Below are 17,140 nucleotides of genomic sequence, written 5' to 3'. Positions count from 1 at the left end.
GATTATGATTGACTATATGTATTAGATTGTATTTGACCATATCGAATGGTCTAATTAATTAAATTAATTAAGGTCAGATCATGAACTCTTTTATTAAATTAGATTTAAATATTTTTAAAAATACTTTAAAATATTATAAAAATAAATAATTAATCTCAAATCCATTTATTTTCATGAATCAACTAATTTAGATTCAGGATTTAAGTTTAAAACTAATTAAATCATTGAAATTTATACATAATATTTTGAAACATAAATATACCTAATTAAAAGAATAAGAACTATTATTAAATTAACTAATATTTTAAAATCATAATTTAATTATCATTAGTTATTAATCATAAAATTTTAAAACTAAAATATTATTATGCATCGTACAAATTATAATAATTATAACATTAAAATTTTTAAATCATAAATAAAAGCTATAAAAAAAATAAAATATCTTATCTTTCCTCGGGAATTATCTCATTAATCCTCCCTCGGTGACGAATAACAAAGGAGGAGCCCTTTATACAGGAAAATAGAAGCTATCCCAAAATGGTAAATGATGTAATTATAATATTTATTCATTGAACTATTTACTTTCTAAAAATCACATCACTCATTAGAAAATAATTAATTAATAATTTATTTATTTAATTAATAAAAAAAAATTAATTTATCCATATGATTACAAATTATTTTAATTAATTTTAATCATACTACATAAATAAAGAAGTTAATAATTTAAATAGAATAATATATGATTTGTTATAATTTAATTTATATTAAGGGAGCAAAATCATCGATGATGATGATTACAATGTAAAATGAAAGACATGAAAATTACAAACAAGAGTTATCTATCGAAGCGATGATCGACTCCTTATGCCCTTTTTCAATCGAGAAAAGTATCCTACCAACTCATTTGATTCATGAAAACTATTGTTCCAATTATCACAAACTCATTAGGATATCTTTATTTTATGCTTCATAGACATAAGAATCATATAAAACTGTTGTAGGAATCATATGTTATCTCATCATATCAAGCCGAAAAAAAATATAAAATCTTTAGACAAGACTTTGACCATGTGAAGCTTCAAGAGGGATATCGCCAGCTTGCCATTTCTTCTATGTCCGAATTCATGCTATTCATTTGGTAATTCAATTTCTTGATAATAAACTATGATTCATTTATATGGTTTATGCCGGTCAATGTTTCTTATAAGAATTGAATTTTGGTCTGAATTGGGTAATAAGAATTTCTTGGTGTATAATTGGGATTTTAGTTGTATCTTAAATCCGGAAGACAAAAAAAGGGTGGATCAACTTTTAAATTAAATTATTTTGTTAATTCTTTTTTTCTAACTTGGTTAATTCCTAAATTACTTGATTTAGGGTTATTAGTGAATCTTATACTTGGACTAATAATTTAATAGGATTAAGAGAAAATAATACTAATTAGATAAATTTATGTAGATAATCAATTGTTTCCCATCTCGCTCGTGTTTGCTCGGATCATACGGAGGTCACCTAAGTGGTGCTACTTGGATTATTACTAATAATCCAAGGATTCATAGAATATTAGCTAGATGAAATTTGTATTATTTTGAAAATTAGGAAGAAAATTATTCTAAGGTTTTTAATCAGCTCTCCACCGTTGAAAATAAGGACTCCACTTATGCTTATCCAATAATGAAAAACTACACCTAACGTGACTTCAAAATCAAATTCAAGTTTTAATTTGGCAAATAAATCAACTTCAACCCTAAAGCCTTCATGTGTGTTCTCTTTTAAATGAAGCTCGTTAATTATTAAGATTTTATTTTTTTTTACAAAGGTCAACCATTCTTCTTTTTCGAATGAAGGAAATAATCTTTACACTCTTTTGTTTTTACATATAATCTCATCTTCTATAATTTAAAATTATAATTATAATCATATTATAAATATATACTCTAATAATATTATTATTAAAAATTTTAAATTTTAGGTGATATTATTTATGCCCTAGGTGGTACCATCGTTAAAAAGATTGATAAAGTATAAATAATACTTATCGACTGACTCAAGTAATATCATCACCTGGGCCTAGCGGTACCATCGTCTAGGCCTAGTTTAAACAATCAATTTGACTTTCTAACGAGCTAAATTCAGTCTGATTTTAAGCTTAATAATTTTCTTGACAAGTAAGCTTTGTTTTTACTCATTATTAGCTTAAATTAATTCAAAACAATCTTGATTAAGACCTTGATAAATCAACCATACATTTGATACATTTACGAAGCTTTCGACATATTGTATGGTCTTTCTAATATGTCATTCAATCTTTTGGCACTTCATCTAAATTTATCCAAATTTTTAGTACCTCACTTTTTTCTTCGATATATCGCACATTCCACCAACATATCGACTTTCGCATGATATTCAATCTTTTGATACAATATCTAGTCCTTCTAACATAAAATTCGAATCTTTAGCACTAAGTCTAATTTTTGGCACATCAACCGATCCTTTCACTTGATATTTAATTTTTGATATAATTTTTTAGTATAATGTTTGACTCTTTTACTTAATAGTCAGCTCTTTAGTGGTCCAAGCAGAAGCATTTTTTATGTCACTTATCTCAAAAATATATTAGCCTAATAAATTAATTAGTTTCATCGTCCGATTCAACATATGAACCATTCATTCCTAAGCTAATGAAATATTATAAACGCTAATTTTGAGAATAATTTGAGTCTCCTCCTTTTTTTTCTTTTCAATTTAATTAACAATTAGTTTTTTAGTTGTCTAAGTAGAAAGTATTTTCTATGTTACTTATCTCAAATGCATATTAGTCTAATAAATTAATTTTTAGGATTTAACATATGAACCATTCGTTCTTAAGCTAATGAAATATTATAAACTCGAATAGTTTGAGTCTCCTCCTTTTTTTTCTTTCCAATTTGATTATAATTCTAAGTTAGAAAAGTGGAAAGATCTTTGTATAAAAAGAAAATATAAATATTATCTTTTAATTCTAAAAAAAAAGTTATAATAAAGATAATTGATCATCGCATCTTCAAGAAGTTCGGTAATAAAAGCATGTACTTAAAGATCATGTCTTTTCATTGTAAAATGTATTTAACAAAGGTGTCGAAGCTTTTGTATACTTCAACTAATATTTTGAAGAAGCTTACGCATAACATGTTTGATAGCACTAACTTCAACTTTAAAATTGATAACATAAGTATGTTATATATCATATTTTTTAAGTATAAATATTATAAAAAAATATTCTTAACTAATTATAACATATACATATTATTTATACTTTCATTTATAACAATAACATGTCAGAGAATTTGACACTATACTGTCGACCTCCCTTTACTAATAGTTATCAAAGGGATAACTCCTTACTAGAGAAGACGAACATTTAATTAGAGTCTAACTCAACTCTTAGACTTGTAATATAAAATCTCTTCAGTTCAAATACAAATACAGAATGGAAAGAGGTGATCTCTACTGCACTGATAAAAGGGATCCAAGAGCTATAAATTGGTATAGATGCGAGGAAAGGGTCGAACTACTAAAGTCTAAACAAGAAGGAGCAACCAGCTCTAGTTGAAACCAATATAATTAATCCTGACAGATAAATGGAAAGGAAAGAGGAGATATCATTTTGCAAAAGAACAATATATGATCTTTGTGTGGGTACCAACAACACCTGCTTCAAGATCCTTAAGAGGTCTTATTCTCCGTATATTTCTGTTTCTGGTCATCCAAATCCAATGAACAATTAATTAATTAGTTATGTCAGAAACGAAGAACTAAATGATCACTTTCTAATATAATCACAAACCAGATTTGTCCATTTTGAGGCACCTAATATGTTCATCCAACTCAAATTTACAACAAAAAAATCCAGGGAATAATCCTCAATGTTCAAACAGTAAGCCTTTGGGAGTTCAGTCAAGAATATCCTTTTATCTCGTACCAGTCGATCGAAATCATAACATGATACAAATAGATTCTAACAAGCAATATAAACTTTAAATGCTCGTTACACGATAAGCTTCCTGTGAAGGTGCTCCCCTGTTGAATGTTGATCGCCATCATGATCGTGAAAGATCAGAGTAAGTATTCCAACCAGGACAAGCACTGAGCCAACGAGAAGCTTGTCATTACGTTCAACCCAGTTAAACTTGAGCTGGCTGGCGCCGTAAAATGAGAGGGCCACTAAGGACGTCATGACAGTGATGGTGCTGCAAGTCCAGGAAAGAAATTTGTAAACAATATCACCAGCCCTCGAAATTGGGAGAACATACGAAAAGACGAAGCTATCAGATGTTCTAACATACAGCACATTTTATCATAATAGTGACACCTCAAAAAGGATATGCAAGTTGTGTTCAGATGCCTAACCTGTCTACATATTTGAACCAGCTACCATTGGTAAGTGGTGCTGGGTTAACCTTTCATTGGCCCTTTTTCCTTGTTGAACATGAGATTGTGCTCCCTATTTGTTTAGTAGATATTTTCTTGGTGGTATATTGCAAGCATTAAAATGAGGCAGAGGAAATCAACAAGAGAATGATTGATGAGAGCAACACTGACACAGGGGGTCCCAGGTGTGGGGGAGCTGGAGGATGTCAATGAGGCTAGCAAGTAGGAGATGGAGCTGGTCTAGGCCATTGGGTAGCCAATGGCCCATGGCAGAGGAGGGGGAGGGGGTATTGCAGTTCTAAATAAAAAACAAGCAGTATTAAAGAAATAGGTCAGTTTTAGACAATAGGTTTATTATCTGATATAGCTCGATACAGGTATAAGTTTATTGCTCAATAAGTCCGGTAAGGGCTTATTACCGTCCACTACAGCTCCATATGATAAGCTTACTGTCTGATAAGTATGGTGTGTTACCAATACTTATTGGACAGTTAAACTTAGTTCCAATCTATACCAGGATTCAAAACAGCGTGAAGTTATACGGTCAGAGTATTGGTTTACCATTGGACTGTTAACCATTGATCCATACCTAATGATACACATGAAATTCTTGGTCACATGCTTCTAACACAGATTTATCAGTGTCTTTAGTATTAGGTCCATACCTAACGATACACATGAAATTCTTGGTCTCATGCTTCTAACACAAGATTTACCAGGGTCTTTAGTATCAGTAAAAACAATCCAGGTATGCCTAAACTTAGTGGAGCTGCATAACAATGAAGCGTGGAAAGCATTTTTTTCTTAGATTGGGACCATTGTATCCGGATATACATTCAGCAAGAGTGCTTCCACTGTTCATGCTAAACAAGTATAATGATTCATAAGATAACTACAACAATGGACTGGAATATGTTTAACCAGTTCTTATGGCAATTATTACCAAAATTGTTAAAACCGGACAGCCTTCATAGCTAATATAACTTCCTGGTGAACCACCGATGATTCATTTGTTTTTCAAAGGTGGAAAATCACAACATCCTTTCGGGCAAAGTGATGTAAATTCTGTCTGGATCACTGGACATGGACTGAGACTTGGAAGTGAAGTTTGAAGGCTTCAAATTTGAAAGGTGTAGTTTTTATTGATAAAGAGAGCCTTAAAGTCATTTGCAGGAAAATGAGAAAGGGACAATAGTTATATGACTTTGGCAAACTCTACCTCGGTGGTCTTCAGATAATTAGGCATTCCCGGATAAGACAACTCACAAGGAACTTCACTTCAAAACACTCTTCTTCGGTGTTACTTACCAATTTTAATTAAAAAACCAGACCATAGAGTGCAGGATCTCCACATTTAAATCCAAGATGCATACATACTGTAGCATTAATTAATGATCAGTAATCAAGAACTACAGCAAATAATCAAGTGTTAAGGGTGAAGAAGAGCAAAAAATAGCACATAACTTAAGGAGAAATTGCTGATGGAAGAAAAACTACTTTCAACAACAAAAGAACCCTCATGTAAAACTTAATGAATGGGGAGCTGTGAAATGAAAGTTTACATCTTCTCGATTATTGTGTAAATCTAATAAAGCATACCGAATAAAGAGCATAGCTTATTTAGTCAATGCACTATCTAGATCCTCTTAATACAAGACTAGTAGACCTGAAATCCATAATATGCAGAATACAGTCTTTTATTAGTTGGCAAAGAAGATTATATTGCAATTCCTGATCTTGAAACACAGCTAAAAAGGATTTACTTCAATGCAAACCTATTACAATTCAGGGTCACAACTATTATGTTTCATTTGCAACTTATTAGGTCAAGTTAAGAATGGCTTACCTAAACAGAAGCACAATAATAGCTAGAACCATCATAGACGATGAGTTGCCAACAGCAAGGAACACAGGAAGTGTTGTTGCACAAGGAGATAATGCAGGTACAAGAACAAGGCCAGCAACAGCCATTTTCTCCATTGAATGGTTGTGAGAGTGACCGTGGCCTCCCTTTCCGAATAAAAAAAGAAGAATGTAACCTCCTCCAAGAACTATGAGCAGCAGCGAAGCAAGCTTGTGAACTGTTTCTTCACCAGCAATTGTATTAGCCATGGTGATTGCAGTAATGCCAAGCAGTGAAGTAGATATCACATGCAGGACTGCTCCAAATACGGCTGTTGAGCATAGAGAAAGAGAAGTGATTCTTCTTCAAAATCATAAAAAGGAAATGCAGATTAAAAAAATTGGAAGACTGTAGATTGAAAAATAAAATGTAACTCAAGCAATAACAACTGCGAAATGAAACATAAATTATTAATCCTATAACAGAAACCCATATCTATATGACTATCCTTCCAACAATGACCATTCCAGGACGGAAATTATATTGCTTCAGGTGATTAAAATGGAGAGTGAGGGTGATTGAATCCAAACATGCAGAAGGATGGCAAGGCAGTGACCACAACCAGATATCATTTATTAACGAAATCCAGAAGAAATGGATCAGATTCCATGCATTAATTCCCTAAATTGGCAGTAGCATATGAAGATATTAATGTTGTAAGCACCATGATGATTTTACATATCATGGCCAGTTTATACATGGTACACATATTTTAAACAAACAATCAGATCCATGGCCTTTTTAGGATGCGAACATGGAACTGCATTAGGGTTGTCAAACCTTTTGGTTAATGTATCAAACTTGATCATGCTATCTACTTAATTTTCTTCTTAGTTCTTAAAACTGGTAAGATCTAAAGGATTTTTAAGGGGACAACCACTCACTGACAAGAAGAGTGCGGGGGAGGGTCCATTTCTGGGCGCGGCCGACGACGGAGAAGGGGAGCCAGTGGGTGGGGATGAAGGAGTGGAGCAGGGAGACGGTGGCGATGCCTCCAATGGTGGGGAGATCCTCCGCACTGATACCCTCCATTTCGAACCCCTATCCCCTCAAGATCTACAGATCATCCTGCGGAACCGCCTCCATATCCTGAGATCCGACCGAGAGCTCGCCTCAGGACTTCCTTCTCTTCGACCGGAGCGCAGAGATCGAAGATTCCTCGCGAGGCGGCACGGATCGAAGTGCGGGCGCGAAAATGGAGAGCAAGCAGCGTCTGCCACCGGTGCCGGCGGAAATAAAAATAAGCTCGCTACGGGCAACCCCCATTTTATCATTAAAATCTATTACTATTTATTTATTATCATTTAAAAAATAATATAATATAATTTTATTATTTATAATCCTTCAATTATCAATCATATTTTTATCCCCGCAGCATTTTATTACATTCATTTATAATAAATACTTTGAAATATTAAAAAATTATTAAGATAGACTATAAATTGTAACAAAAGTAATGAATAGAAATCTCAAAAAAAAAAAAAATATATATATATATATATATATATTCTTTAATTGTTCTAAAGATTCCCGTCACACTGCGTGAGAGTAAGAACACAAAAATCCCGAAGATTTGACGCCGACTAGTTTGGTTTGTCGCTGAAGTGGTCCGCGGTAAGTACCCCGGACAAAGGAGAGATGCCTCAAACCACGTATGCTATGAACATTCGCATCGATTCTTTCCTCCACAAAGCACATTCATTGTATATGCGATAAATATATGCGACAAGATTCCCGTCACATTGGTGGGAATAAGAACGGAATTTGACGCCAAAAGGAACTACTTGGGCCGGTTTGTCGCTTAACTGGTACGCGGTAAGCGCACCGGCAGTGAACAGACCCTCACCTTGTGGACGCCAGGAGGTAGGAGACGACGATGACGGTATGTACAATCGCATCAATTATTTCGTTGACTAAGCACATTATATACAATCTTCAGAGCAGTATCAGGTGACAACGATGACGGTAACAGCGGTAGTGCGACAGCAGCAAGAGGTCAATGCGATCAGGCCTTCGGCGGCTTAATGTACGGACGGGCTCCGACATAGTTACCCGGCGGGTAGTACTCGCAGACGATGAAGGTGTCGCCGCTGCTGCAGACGATCTTGGCGCAGCCCAGCAGCTCCGTCGTGCGCCACACCATCTGCGTGTAGTGGGTGCAGTCCGGGCCGGCGCAGGTGTTGGTGTCGTAGCGGTACCACTGCTTCTCCTCCACCCACTTGGCCACGGCGTCCGGGATAGCCCACCGCCTTCCCTGCCCCCAGAAGATGTTCTCCCCGTAGGCGTACCCCGGCGAGTGCACCAGCTGGCAGTCGCCCCGCCGCTGGTTGGCGTACGCCCTGGCGAAGCTCGCCAGCTTCGCGTCCCACCTCAGTGGCGGCACCCCGACCTGCTGCCTCGCCTCGTTGTGGGACTCCAGGAACTGGGAGACGGCCGTCTCCGAGCTGACGCCGTCCGGGCTCGCCGCGTCGGTGGTCGAATTCTGAGCGCCGGTGACGATGATGTAGTGGATCGTTAGAAGCTGTAGTACGACGACGGAAACTAAACAGGCCATTTTCTCTTCTTCAGCCACTGGTTATGAACACAGAGAGGAGGAATGAGAAAGCTTCTTCCATATGTTCACATATATAAAGGTTTCTGTTGAGTGATGGATGGTGGATTGGTATCAGGTCACGTCTGCGCCTGTTTGATTAGGAAGACAAGCAAGACAGCGGAATTCTGCTTGTGGTCTTCGAAGGTTATCGGATGCAGGAGTGGGATGTCGCCGATGTGGTTTTCTTCAGCATGGGCATAACTTGTTCTAAAGGACTACTCAATCATAAGGGATTGCTTGATGTAGGGAGGAGAGGAGCACATGGCTGTGACACTAAATAATTAGCAGGAAGTGGATTTCAATGTGTGCAGGGAAGGCAAGGATTGGGGAGCAAACCTCGGATTGGCCAGCCGTGATTGCTGAAGAGTGAAGGCACAGCATAAGAAACATGCATGCATCTGGACGGGCAACTCTCTGGTCGTTTATGGTTGAAGCAGTGAGGATAATAGATGAGATAATAGTTTCTTGTGTGATAGACGATGTCCAAAATGAGCTTGCATGAGATCAAAGTTGCAAGAGGTGCTACCACAAGATGCAAAGATTTAGAATGTCCAAAGGTTCATAAACGAAATAGCAAGGAGATTTCTGCAGAGAAAGCAAAAGTTGAAGGAGAGATTAAAACAACGAGGAGAAAAGATACTTATGGGGTGTGTCTCATTTGCGCTCCTAAAAATGGAACTTGATGGAGCACAGAAGTCTACAGCTTGTAAAACTCAGATCAATGGCAGCCGACCACAACCAAATGATGATGATGATTATTAGCCTACGGGAAGCTAAAATCCTGTAAATCTTCCAAATTTTGTTCCTGTCTGCAAACGTTCCAAGTAGGTGTAGAGTCTGCAAAATCAGGTTCTCTCGGAGTTTTCTTGGACCTTGTATCCTTGGTTTGGAGCACATCAACCGGGTTAAATGCTGAGATGCCCAACAGATACTGCAGTATGGCACTGAGATAACTACAAATCTGGGTTTGGCTTAGATTTCAAGATAAAATGGTGTCAGTCTATTTAACACCAATGAGTGCTGACCAGTGTAAATAGATATGCTGTTTTGATGGAAAGCAGTTCCTGACAGATCTCTCAAAAGTTCTTCAAAGTTAAAATGCAACTTTCAGATTAAAAGAACAGTTTAAATATAGTCAGTCGACACTAAATGAGGATGATAAATGCAAAGTACACAATTACATTTCAAAATCATTCGACAAAGGAAGACTTCCAAGTAATCCCAACATACAATAACCTTTTACATCACAGACATGGACATAATCTGATGTGCAAGACCTGGGTCTTGCTGAAGCAACTCTCTCAGGTTGTTCTCCACCTCGGCCATTTGCTTCTCCAGGTACTCTTTCGAGGTCTGCTCAGGGAAAAAAAAAGGATAAGGGAAGGAAAGGACGACTGAGTGAATGAGTTAAAAGTTACTTTTGTTTCCGAAAAATACAGCAAAGAACTGACAAACCTGCAAAGAAGTTATAGCAGTCTCACTGTCTTTGTATTTCTGCTCTTGCTCATTCAGCATAAGTGATTTTGGTTCCAAAACAAACCTGGAATATTAAGAAATCACTTGGTGCCATAACATAAATGATGTTCTCATTTAATATATTGAGAATAACTTTCCTCAACAAAAGGTTGTGGTTTAGGAAGAACTCACGCTTTACCTGCAAAGTAACAAAAGCACCATTAGAATTGGCGCATGGGTAATGTTCATGGAGAAGTAATCAAGCTATGTGCTGATAATTGTCTCTTAACTTGTTTATTAATTTAAAAAAAAGGGTGGCCTTATTCAACCTATCTACTATTATTTGCTAACATCATATCATGGTGGATGTATTTTTCATTTTTAGCATGCTCCTGTTTAGCATGGAGTAGACTCAGCATCTTCATAAAGTCCAGGGTTTAATGCCAGGCAGAAAACACATGTAAACAGACAAACATTCAAAACAAGACCACACCAATACCTATGTACCATGCATTAATATACACCTGCACTCTTTTGACTAACTAATCCGAACTTTGACGAAAAAAAAAATAATGACACTTTTTGGTCATTTATCTATGGAAATGCAAACGAAAAGAGTCGCAGGATCTTCAATCTGAGATTTTTCTATCCAAGTAGGATTTACAATACAATTTCATTTGTTTCTTAAATTTTTTTATAATAACACATTAAATATTTTGCAAAATAACGCATTGATACGATGGTCAAATATTTATTAGAATGGGTTACAATGCATCTTTTTTCTTTTTGCCATAAATTTGTTTCAAATACTTTATAATCTCTCTTTGCAATATTGAATAGGGTAAAAAAGCAGAGACTCCTGGCACCTAATTCATGACATACGAAACTTTCTATGTGAAAATTGGCTGTGTACACAAATTCATGTCCCTATCTGTTCTTGACCAACCCAAAACACAACCAAACACAACTTGAGCATCGGTCAGGATTGGGTTGGCCCCTTAGTTTTGCAGGTTGAGTTTGAATTCCAAGTTAAGGCATAAGCAAAAGGAGTATCCATAGAGAAGAGCGAAAATAATCATATAATGTTTTAAGAATTATGATGTTGTTGTTGTTCCAGTTGCTTAAGTGGTTTTGCTCTTTCAATGTTTAGGCACCAACGCTATATGGAAGGTTCATTATGGAGCAACTACAAAGATCAACTCTTGAGAAAAGTAGTGCATTAACATAAATTTCTGGTACTACAAAATTATAAATTGCTGGTACTACATCATAAATGAGAAAATTATAAAAGGTGTCTAGGAAAGATACAATAAAAAATGCTAGATTAATACGGGTGCATCATGTTTACAATTTAGGTTTGGAAAAATTGAATATTGTCATCTTACCAATGGACTTGTAGGTATTTGTATCATCTGATAGCTGCCGAAGTTCTTCCATTGTTAGGTAGGCACGCTTCTTTTCACCTTCTTTAGCACGAATCTGATTTTGTACCTACAAGAAATAGAGACTATAATAAAAGTCTAGTAATGTGTGCTATATCCAGCTGTATGTGTGTCACAAATTGCTCAGCTGATGTTTGTGTATATTAAATGATATTTTCTATTCAGAGAAACATTAACTAAGTATATCGAATAAAAAATTTACATAGAAATCTAAATCATAGATAAGCATTGAACACAATCTATTCCACGAAGAATGCAGCCTCTCAGCTCTAATCATTTTTTTTAATCATTTCAATGCATATTTAAGCCACCAAGTGTCTATACTCTTCAAATGAACAAATGCAAAGAACTAATCCATATAACTAAAATAACCTCCTGGTGTGGAAGCTAAAAAAAAAGATCACACTCAAACGATTCCTATTTCCCAAGTACATTAGCAACACTGATTCGTTCTCACTCCAATCTCACATCAGACAACCTAAACCTCAGAATGATCGAGCATCCACAACCTTTTGCATAATGACATAAAAAATTACTAGTCTATTGTCCACAGAAACCCTGATCTAATACCAGATGGAAGTACAAGTTTGATTAACGAAGAAAGATGCAAACTTTGCTTCATTCATGAAAAATCACACCAAGTCCATTTAATTTTAGCTGTATTAGGAGAAACCCCCCGTAGCATAATACTAATACGAAGTCCACAACGGCCACTAAGAAACATCACCAAGCACATAAATGTCACCATATCTCTACCAAAACAAATCACCTGCTTTAGCTTCCCGGTAGTCTCGATCATACGGCTTTGGATCTCAATAAACGCCTGGAACAGCCAAGAAAGAATCTTTAATCAGAAGAACTTAAACTCGAGCAATCGATCGAACCTAAGGGAATCCAAGAACCAATGCAAAAACGAAAAAGCACACGAAAGCAATCGGACGGGAGACGATATGATCGAAAGTACCACTCGATTTGCTTCGTCCGCCATTTCCAGAGATCGACTTCGAGCTCGTCAAGTTCAAGAACCCTAACCCTTGCAAGATCCGCCTCCAAAGAGGAAAAGAAGGGGGAGTGTTGGCCCGTGAGACCCCATCGTCTAGTCAATGGGCCGAAGCAATATGGGCCTAAATAAGCAAGTAGCTGCCCCTCTGCTTGAGGATTCGTGCCTGATCAGATTCAGATCAGATCGATGGTTGAAACTAACGCCAATTATTAAATAATATATATTATGTAAGAAATATTAAAAATATAGAAAATTTTAAAAATATGAATCATATTTTTGCTACTGAAAAGATTTAAAATATCAGCTTAATGTTCAATTTTGAGGTTTTTAGGTCCTTTTAGATTTTCTATTTTAACACCACAAAGGACATAAATACAAATTGAACAGGAATTTTAAGTTATTTTTTATTTATTTTAAAATCGTTTTATGTTTGTAGAAAAATAAATTGGTTCATTTAAATCTTTTTCTTTTGTGATTCTTGGAATTCTTTTATTGGATGGTGACAAATCTTTTGATATTAGTTGAACGGATTGTTAGATTGAACTTCGACAATGTAGTTGAATTAAAAGGATTGGATTAGGTCAACAAATTTCAATAAAACATGTCCTTAATGAAATTAAATGGCGATATCAAATTGTTCATCCAATCCTATTGTGTAGATCATACCATCTTCATTATTACGAACGTTGTATAAAAGATTAAAAGTTTCATCTTAAAATTATTTTTAAAGTATTAACGATCATATTCAAACTTTACCCCTCTCAATTTTAATTTAGCATACGCGTCCCTCTAAATACTAATATACCCCTTTCTTAATATTTGTCAAAAAAAAAAGTCACAACCAATTCGACTTGGTATTAGCTAATCTAAGTGATCATGAAGAGTAGGATTAAATGAGATTATACGAACCGCCTTTTCTTATTGATATTGTATATTAATAAAAATTATGAGTGTATAAGATTTGTTAAGTTGAAATTGGTTTTCCGAGCTACATGATGATTCGAAGTGAACTAAAAGAAGCTTGAGATCAATATTGAAGAGTGTTTAAGGAATAAACATAGGGAGCCCTTTAATAGTAGGCTTTTTCGATCGTTATTTCCCATAAATTATGACACCAATTGCTTGTAGTGGTTATCATATATTTGTACAAGACTAAATAACATTTGTATTGTATCAAACCCAAGATGTGATAATTCCTCACTAATTTGCTCAATCTTATTATCATAATCTAGCTATTAGTATCGTGTCAACCATGTATTAGTCATGTGGCATTGAAGTATGAGCTATATGGCATCGAGGATTTACTCATGTGGCAATAAGGTATCGATCTCAAGTTACGTTACAAGTGTTAACGATGTAATATTGATTGAGGTATCAAATATGGTGTTAAGGAGTTGGTCACATCTTCTATTCACATATCTAAGGCTTAAAATTTTAGATTAATATTTTATATGAATTGACAAGGGAAATTTTTTTTGAAAAACTCCTTTTGCGCTCAAAGGTTGTCCTATTAAAAATAACTCCTAAAACACTCTCATGATAATATATCCTAAAACATTCACATGATAATATAACGAATGATATCTATTGAGTGCGCTTTATGGATCAATCCAAATGATTCGATCCAATTCACCAGTTAATAATATTTGGATATAGGTACCTATAAGCATATTAAATAGCTAATAAAAAAATTCTTTGTATTTAATTATTTTTATTTCTTGCCCAACAAAGTAACTTATTCAAAATCTTATTTTTTTAGATGAGTTGATTTTTATTGGATTATCAACCCATAATTATAATATTTTTTATAAACTAAATAGGCATAATATTTTGACGAAGATAGTCAAACAATAGATACAAGGAAAAGGATCATATAAGAGTCCATAATTATAGTATTTCCGTTATAATAAATTAAATAAATTTATGATAAAGATGAAATTAGATCAATTCATTATATGAGCACCATACGATGAATGATTATAACGAATAAGAAGTACCACAAATGATGGAAGCTTTTGAAAAATATGAAAGAGGAGACACTTTGAAAAATGCTAATAAGAAAAAAAAATCATCCGATTGACTATAATAAATATATTATAGTGCGCAGAACTGACAGTGATAATTGATATATGGGAGGTTTTATGTGGATTATGGGGAGATCTACTTTGCATGTAGCCAAGTTCTGTTGCCCCCAAAAGTAAAAGCAGGTAGATTTTGCAGATCTTAGAGTTGGAAAGGGGTCAGGCTATCACGTAGGCGGATTTAGGTAAAGAAGGGCCCAAACAAGTCACCGTACCATATTGAGCATATTTTTAATGGCCTCAGTGCAAGAGGATAAGGCCACCACGACATGCTCATGGGGTGTGGGTCCCTCTTGCTTTTTAGACCTTATCCTATCCTTCCACCTAATTTAATTCCTACCCGCATCTGCATACCATCTTCGCGCACACAGATTTCCTAATCTTACAAGCTTCTGCTTCTTCTTCTTCTTCTTCTTCTTCGCTCCAACATGTTGTACTACACAATCCATTGCAACAAAGAAAAAAAAAGAAAGAAGACAGAGAGACTTTGTATTGATTTATCTCTGCTTGCCTTCCCACTCACATGTACTTCATATTTTACCAAGTACAACTCAACATATTGCAACAAAGAAAACGAGAGAGACACTAATTACTGGTTAAGAATTCTAAACATGTTGGAGATCAGAGAGGGAGTAGGACCTAGGAGATCTAAACACCTTCATCTTGATGTTGTTATTGCTGCTGCCATGGTGGGAAAAGGAGGAAGATGAGGTTCCGCTATTCGTCCCCTCATCTTCTTCTGTTTCCTCCTCTTTGTCTGCTTCCTCCACCGTGAGATATGGGGAAAGGAGTGGTGGAAATGGTGGGCAGGTGAGTGCAGTGTAAGAAGCCCTTCGCATCTTGCTCATCATGAGGAGTCGCCTGCGTTTGTTGAAGGGGTTCTCCGCCTTGAGCATGTCCTTTGCGCTGGCGTTGGCCGCATCTGATAAGCTCGCAAATGACTTGGACTTCCCTGAGAAGAAGTTGGACAACCCTCTCCTGCAAAATGATTTGCGAGAAATCAACACCTCTACCTGAATCCAAATCAAATCACCACTTGATCTGCAACTATGATCCAGCAACATGAATATAGCCACGAGAGAGAGAGAGAGAGAGAGAGAGACAGAGAGGAGGGCTTACTTGATGGGAAGGGACTCTTCCAGGGAGTCCAAAGAGCCAAAAGCCCCCTCCTTCCTCTTGCTCTCCACCTCCTCCTCATCGTCCTCATGTACGGAGGAGGACGAGGCGGCGCCGATGGAGGAGCTCTCTGAAGACTCCTCCGCCTCTTTGCTCCCCAAAAAGAACCCGTTCCTCTTCCGCACCACCTCGACCTCTTCCTCTTCCTTCTTCTTCGCCGGAAGGACAACGTGGTCCTTCAGCCCCACGTTGGGCAGCACCAGAGAAGACATCATCCGCCTCCTGCACTTCTCCTTCTTTCCTTCTTCTCCTCCTCCTGCCGCCTCTTCTCCGCCTTCTGCTGTTAATCCCCGGTGGCGCTGGTGTCATCAATCGGCAGGGGATCAGCGTACGCCTCTCCGGCGTCCCGGCTCAGCGGGGCATCGCTTCATCCATGGATGGGAACCCTCAAATCACAAAGAGAATGAAAGAGAAGAGAAGAGAGCAAGAAAGGGGATATAAAAAAAGAAGGAAAGAAAGGGGGCGAAGGATGATTGATGAGGAGAGAGAGTGAGGAAGGTTTGACACGTTCCCATCGAGCTCCAAAACGTGTCTACATTCGAGACACCGACGCAGCCTAAAGACCGCAACACAACAACCTGACTCGCGCACACGAATACCAAGTCCTCGCCCTCTCTCTCTCTCTCTCTCTCGTGCGTGAGCGGCCTAATTACATATTAGCCCGTATTCAGACATCTTTAGCTTGGTAATTTCTAAACTTAAAATTTTTTTATAATTATAAAATAAAATTTTTAATTTTTTTTATTTTTATCGATAAAAATATAAAAATAATAAGTAAAAAAATAATTTTAATATTTTAATTATTTTTTTGATGATGATAAATGATCATGGATAATTATTATGGATGAGGAAGGAAAGTGATGATAAGAGGTGAAATGATGACGTAAACACCTACACTTTACATCAGTATGTAAAACATCAATACCGATACAAATATGTAAAACATCAATACCGATACAAATGTAGAATACTCTCGTTGTAGTTCTCCTTTCTTACTCCCACCAACCACCCGTGACCCTAATTTTACCGTCATTTGTCATCATCAATAACATAACTGAAACATTAAAATTA

The 17,140-nt window shown here is 36.1% G+C and overlaps 4 protein-coding genes across 5 annotated transcripts; all 4 read right to left on the bottom strand.

Annotated features, from left to right (window-relative positions):
• Positions 1 to 3,937: 3,937 nt before the first annotated feature.
• On the bottom strand, positions 3,938 to 7,577 carry LOC135580808 (uncharacterized). Of its 2 annotated transcripts, none has more exons than XM_065146441.1 (3): positions 7,208 to 7,577; positions 6,263 to 6,590; positions 3,938 to 4,235 (listed from the first exon to the last, which is right to left on the bottom strand). In XM_065146441.1, the coding sequence occupies exons 1-3, from the start codon at positions 7,230 to 7,232 to the stop codon at positions 4,034 to 4,036; spliced, it is 555 nt and encodes a 184-aa protein (XP_065002513.1). In that variant the 5' UTR covers positions 7,233 to 7,577; the 3' UTR covers positions 3,938 to 4,033. The 2 variants fall into 2 exon arrangements, with proteins under 2 accessions (XP_065002513.1, XP_065002512.1); XM_065146440.1 differs by having other exon boundaries at positions 7,204 to 7,576.
• Positions 7,578 to 8,204: 627 nt separating this feature from the next.
• Positions 8,205 to 8,902, bottom strand: LOC103980265 (pathogenesis-related protein 1). Its single transcript, XM_009396598.3, has one exon. It carries the CDS (start codon positions 8,871 to 8,873, stop codon positions 8,325 to 8,327), a length of 549 nt encoding a protein of 182 aa, XP_009394873.2. The 5' UTR covers positions 8,874 to 8,902; the 3' UTR covers positions 8,205 to 8,324.
• A 1,142-nt stretch (positions 8,903 to 10,044) lies between these two features.
• Positions 10,045 to 12,904, bottom strand: LOC135637332 (prefoldin subunit 1-like). Its single transcript, XM_065150023.1, has 6 exons — positions 12,774 to 12,904; positions 12,579 to 12,632; positions 11,753 to 11,858; positions 10,560 to 10,566; positions 10,368 to 10,452; positions 10,045 to 10,265 (listed from the first exon to the last, which is right to left on the bottom strand). The coding sequence occupies exons 1-6, from the start codon at positions 12,795 to 12,797 to the stop codon at positions 10,152 to 10,154; spliced, it is 390 nt and encodes a 129-aa protein (XP_065006095.1). The 5' UTR covers positions 12,798 to 12,904; the 3' UTR covers positions 10,045 to 10,151.
• A 2,457-nt stretch (positions 12,905 to 15,361) lies between these two features.
• On the bottom strand, positions 15,362 to 16,583 carry LOC135635190 (protein OXIDATIVE STRESS 3 LIKE 4-like). The gene is made up of 2 exons (XM_065146094.1): positions 16,013 to 16,583; positions 15,362 to 15,871 (listed from the first exon to the last, which is right to left on the bottom strand). The coding sequence occupies exons 1-2, from the start codon at positions 16,282 to 16,284 to the stop codon at positions 15,499 to 15,501; spliced, it is 645 nt and encodes a 214-aa protein (XP_065002166.1). The 5' UTR covers positions 16,285 to 16,583; the 3' UTR covers positions 15,362 to 15,498.
• Positions 16,584 to 17,140: the final 557 nt, after the last annotated feature.

Source organism: Musa acuminata, chromosome BXJ3-4 (assembly GCF_036884655.1).
Source record: "Musa acuminata AAA Group cultivar baxijiao chromosome BXJ3-4, Cavendish_Baxijiao_AAA, whole genome shotgun sequence".
Taxonomy (NCBI): domain Eukaryota; kingdom Viridiplantae; phylum Streptophyta; class Magnoliopsida; order Zingiberales; family Musaceae; genus Musa; species Musa acuminata.
This window is presented reverse-complemented; position numbering and strand designations above follow the sequence as displayed.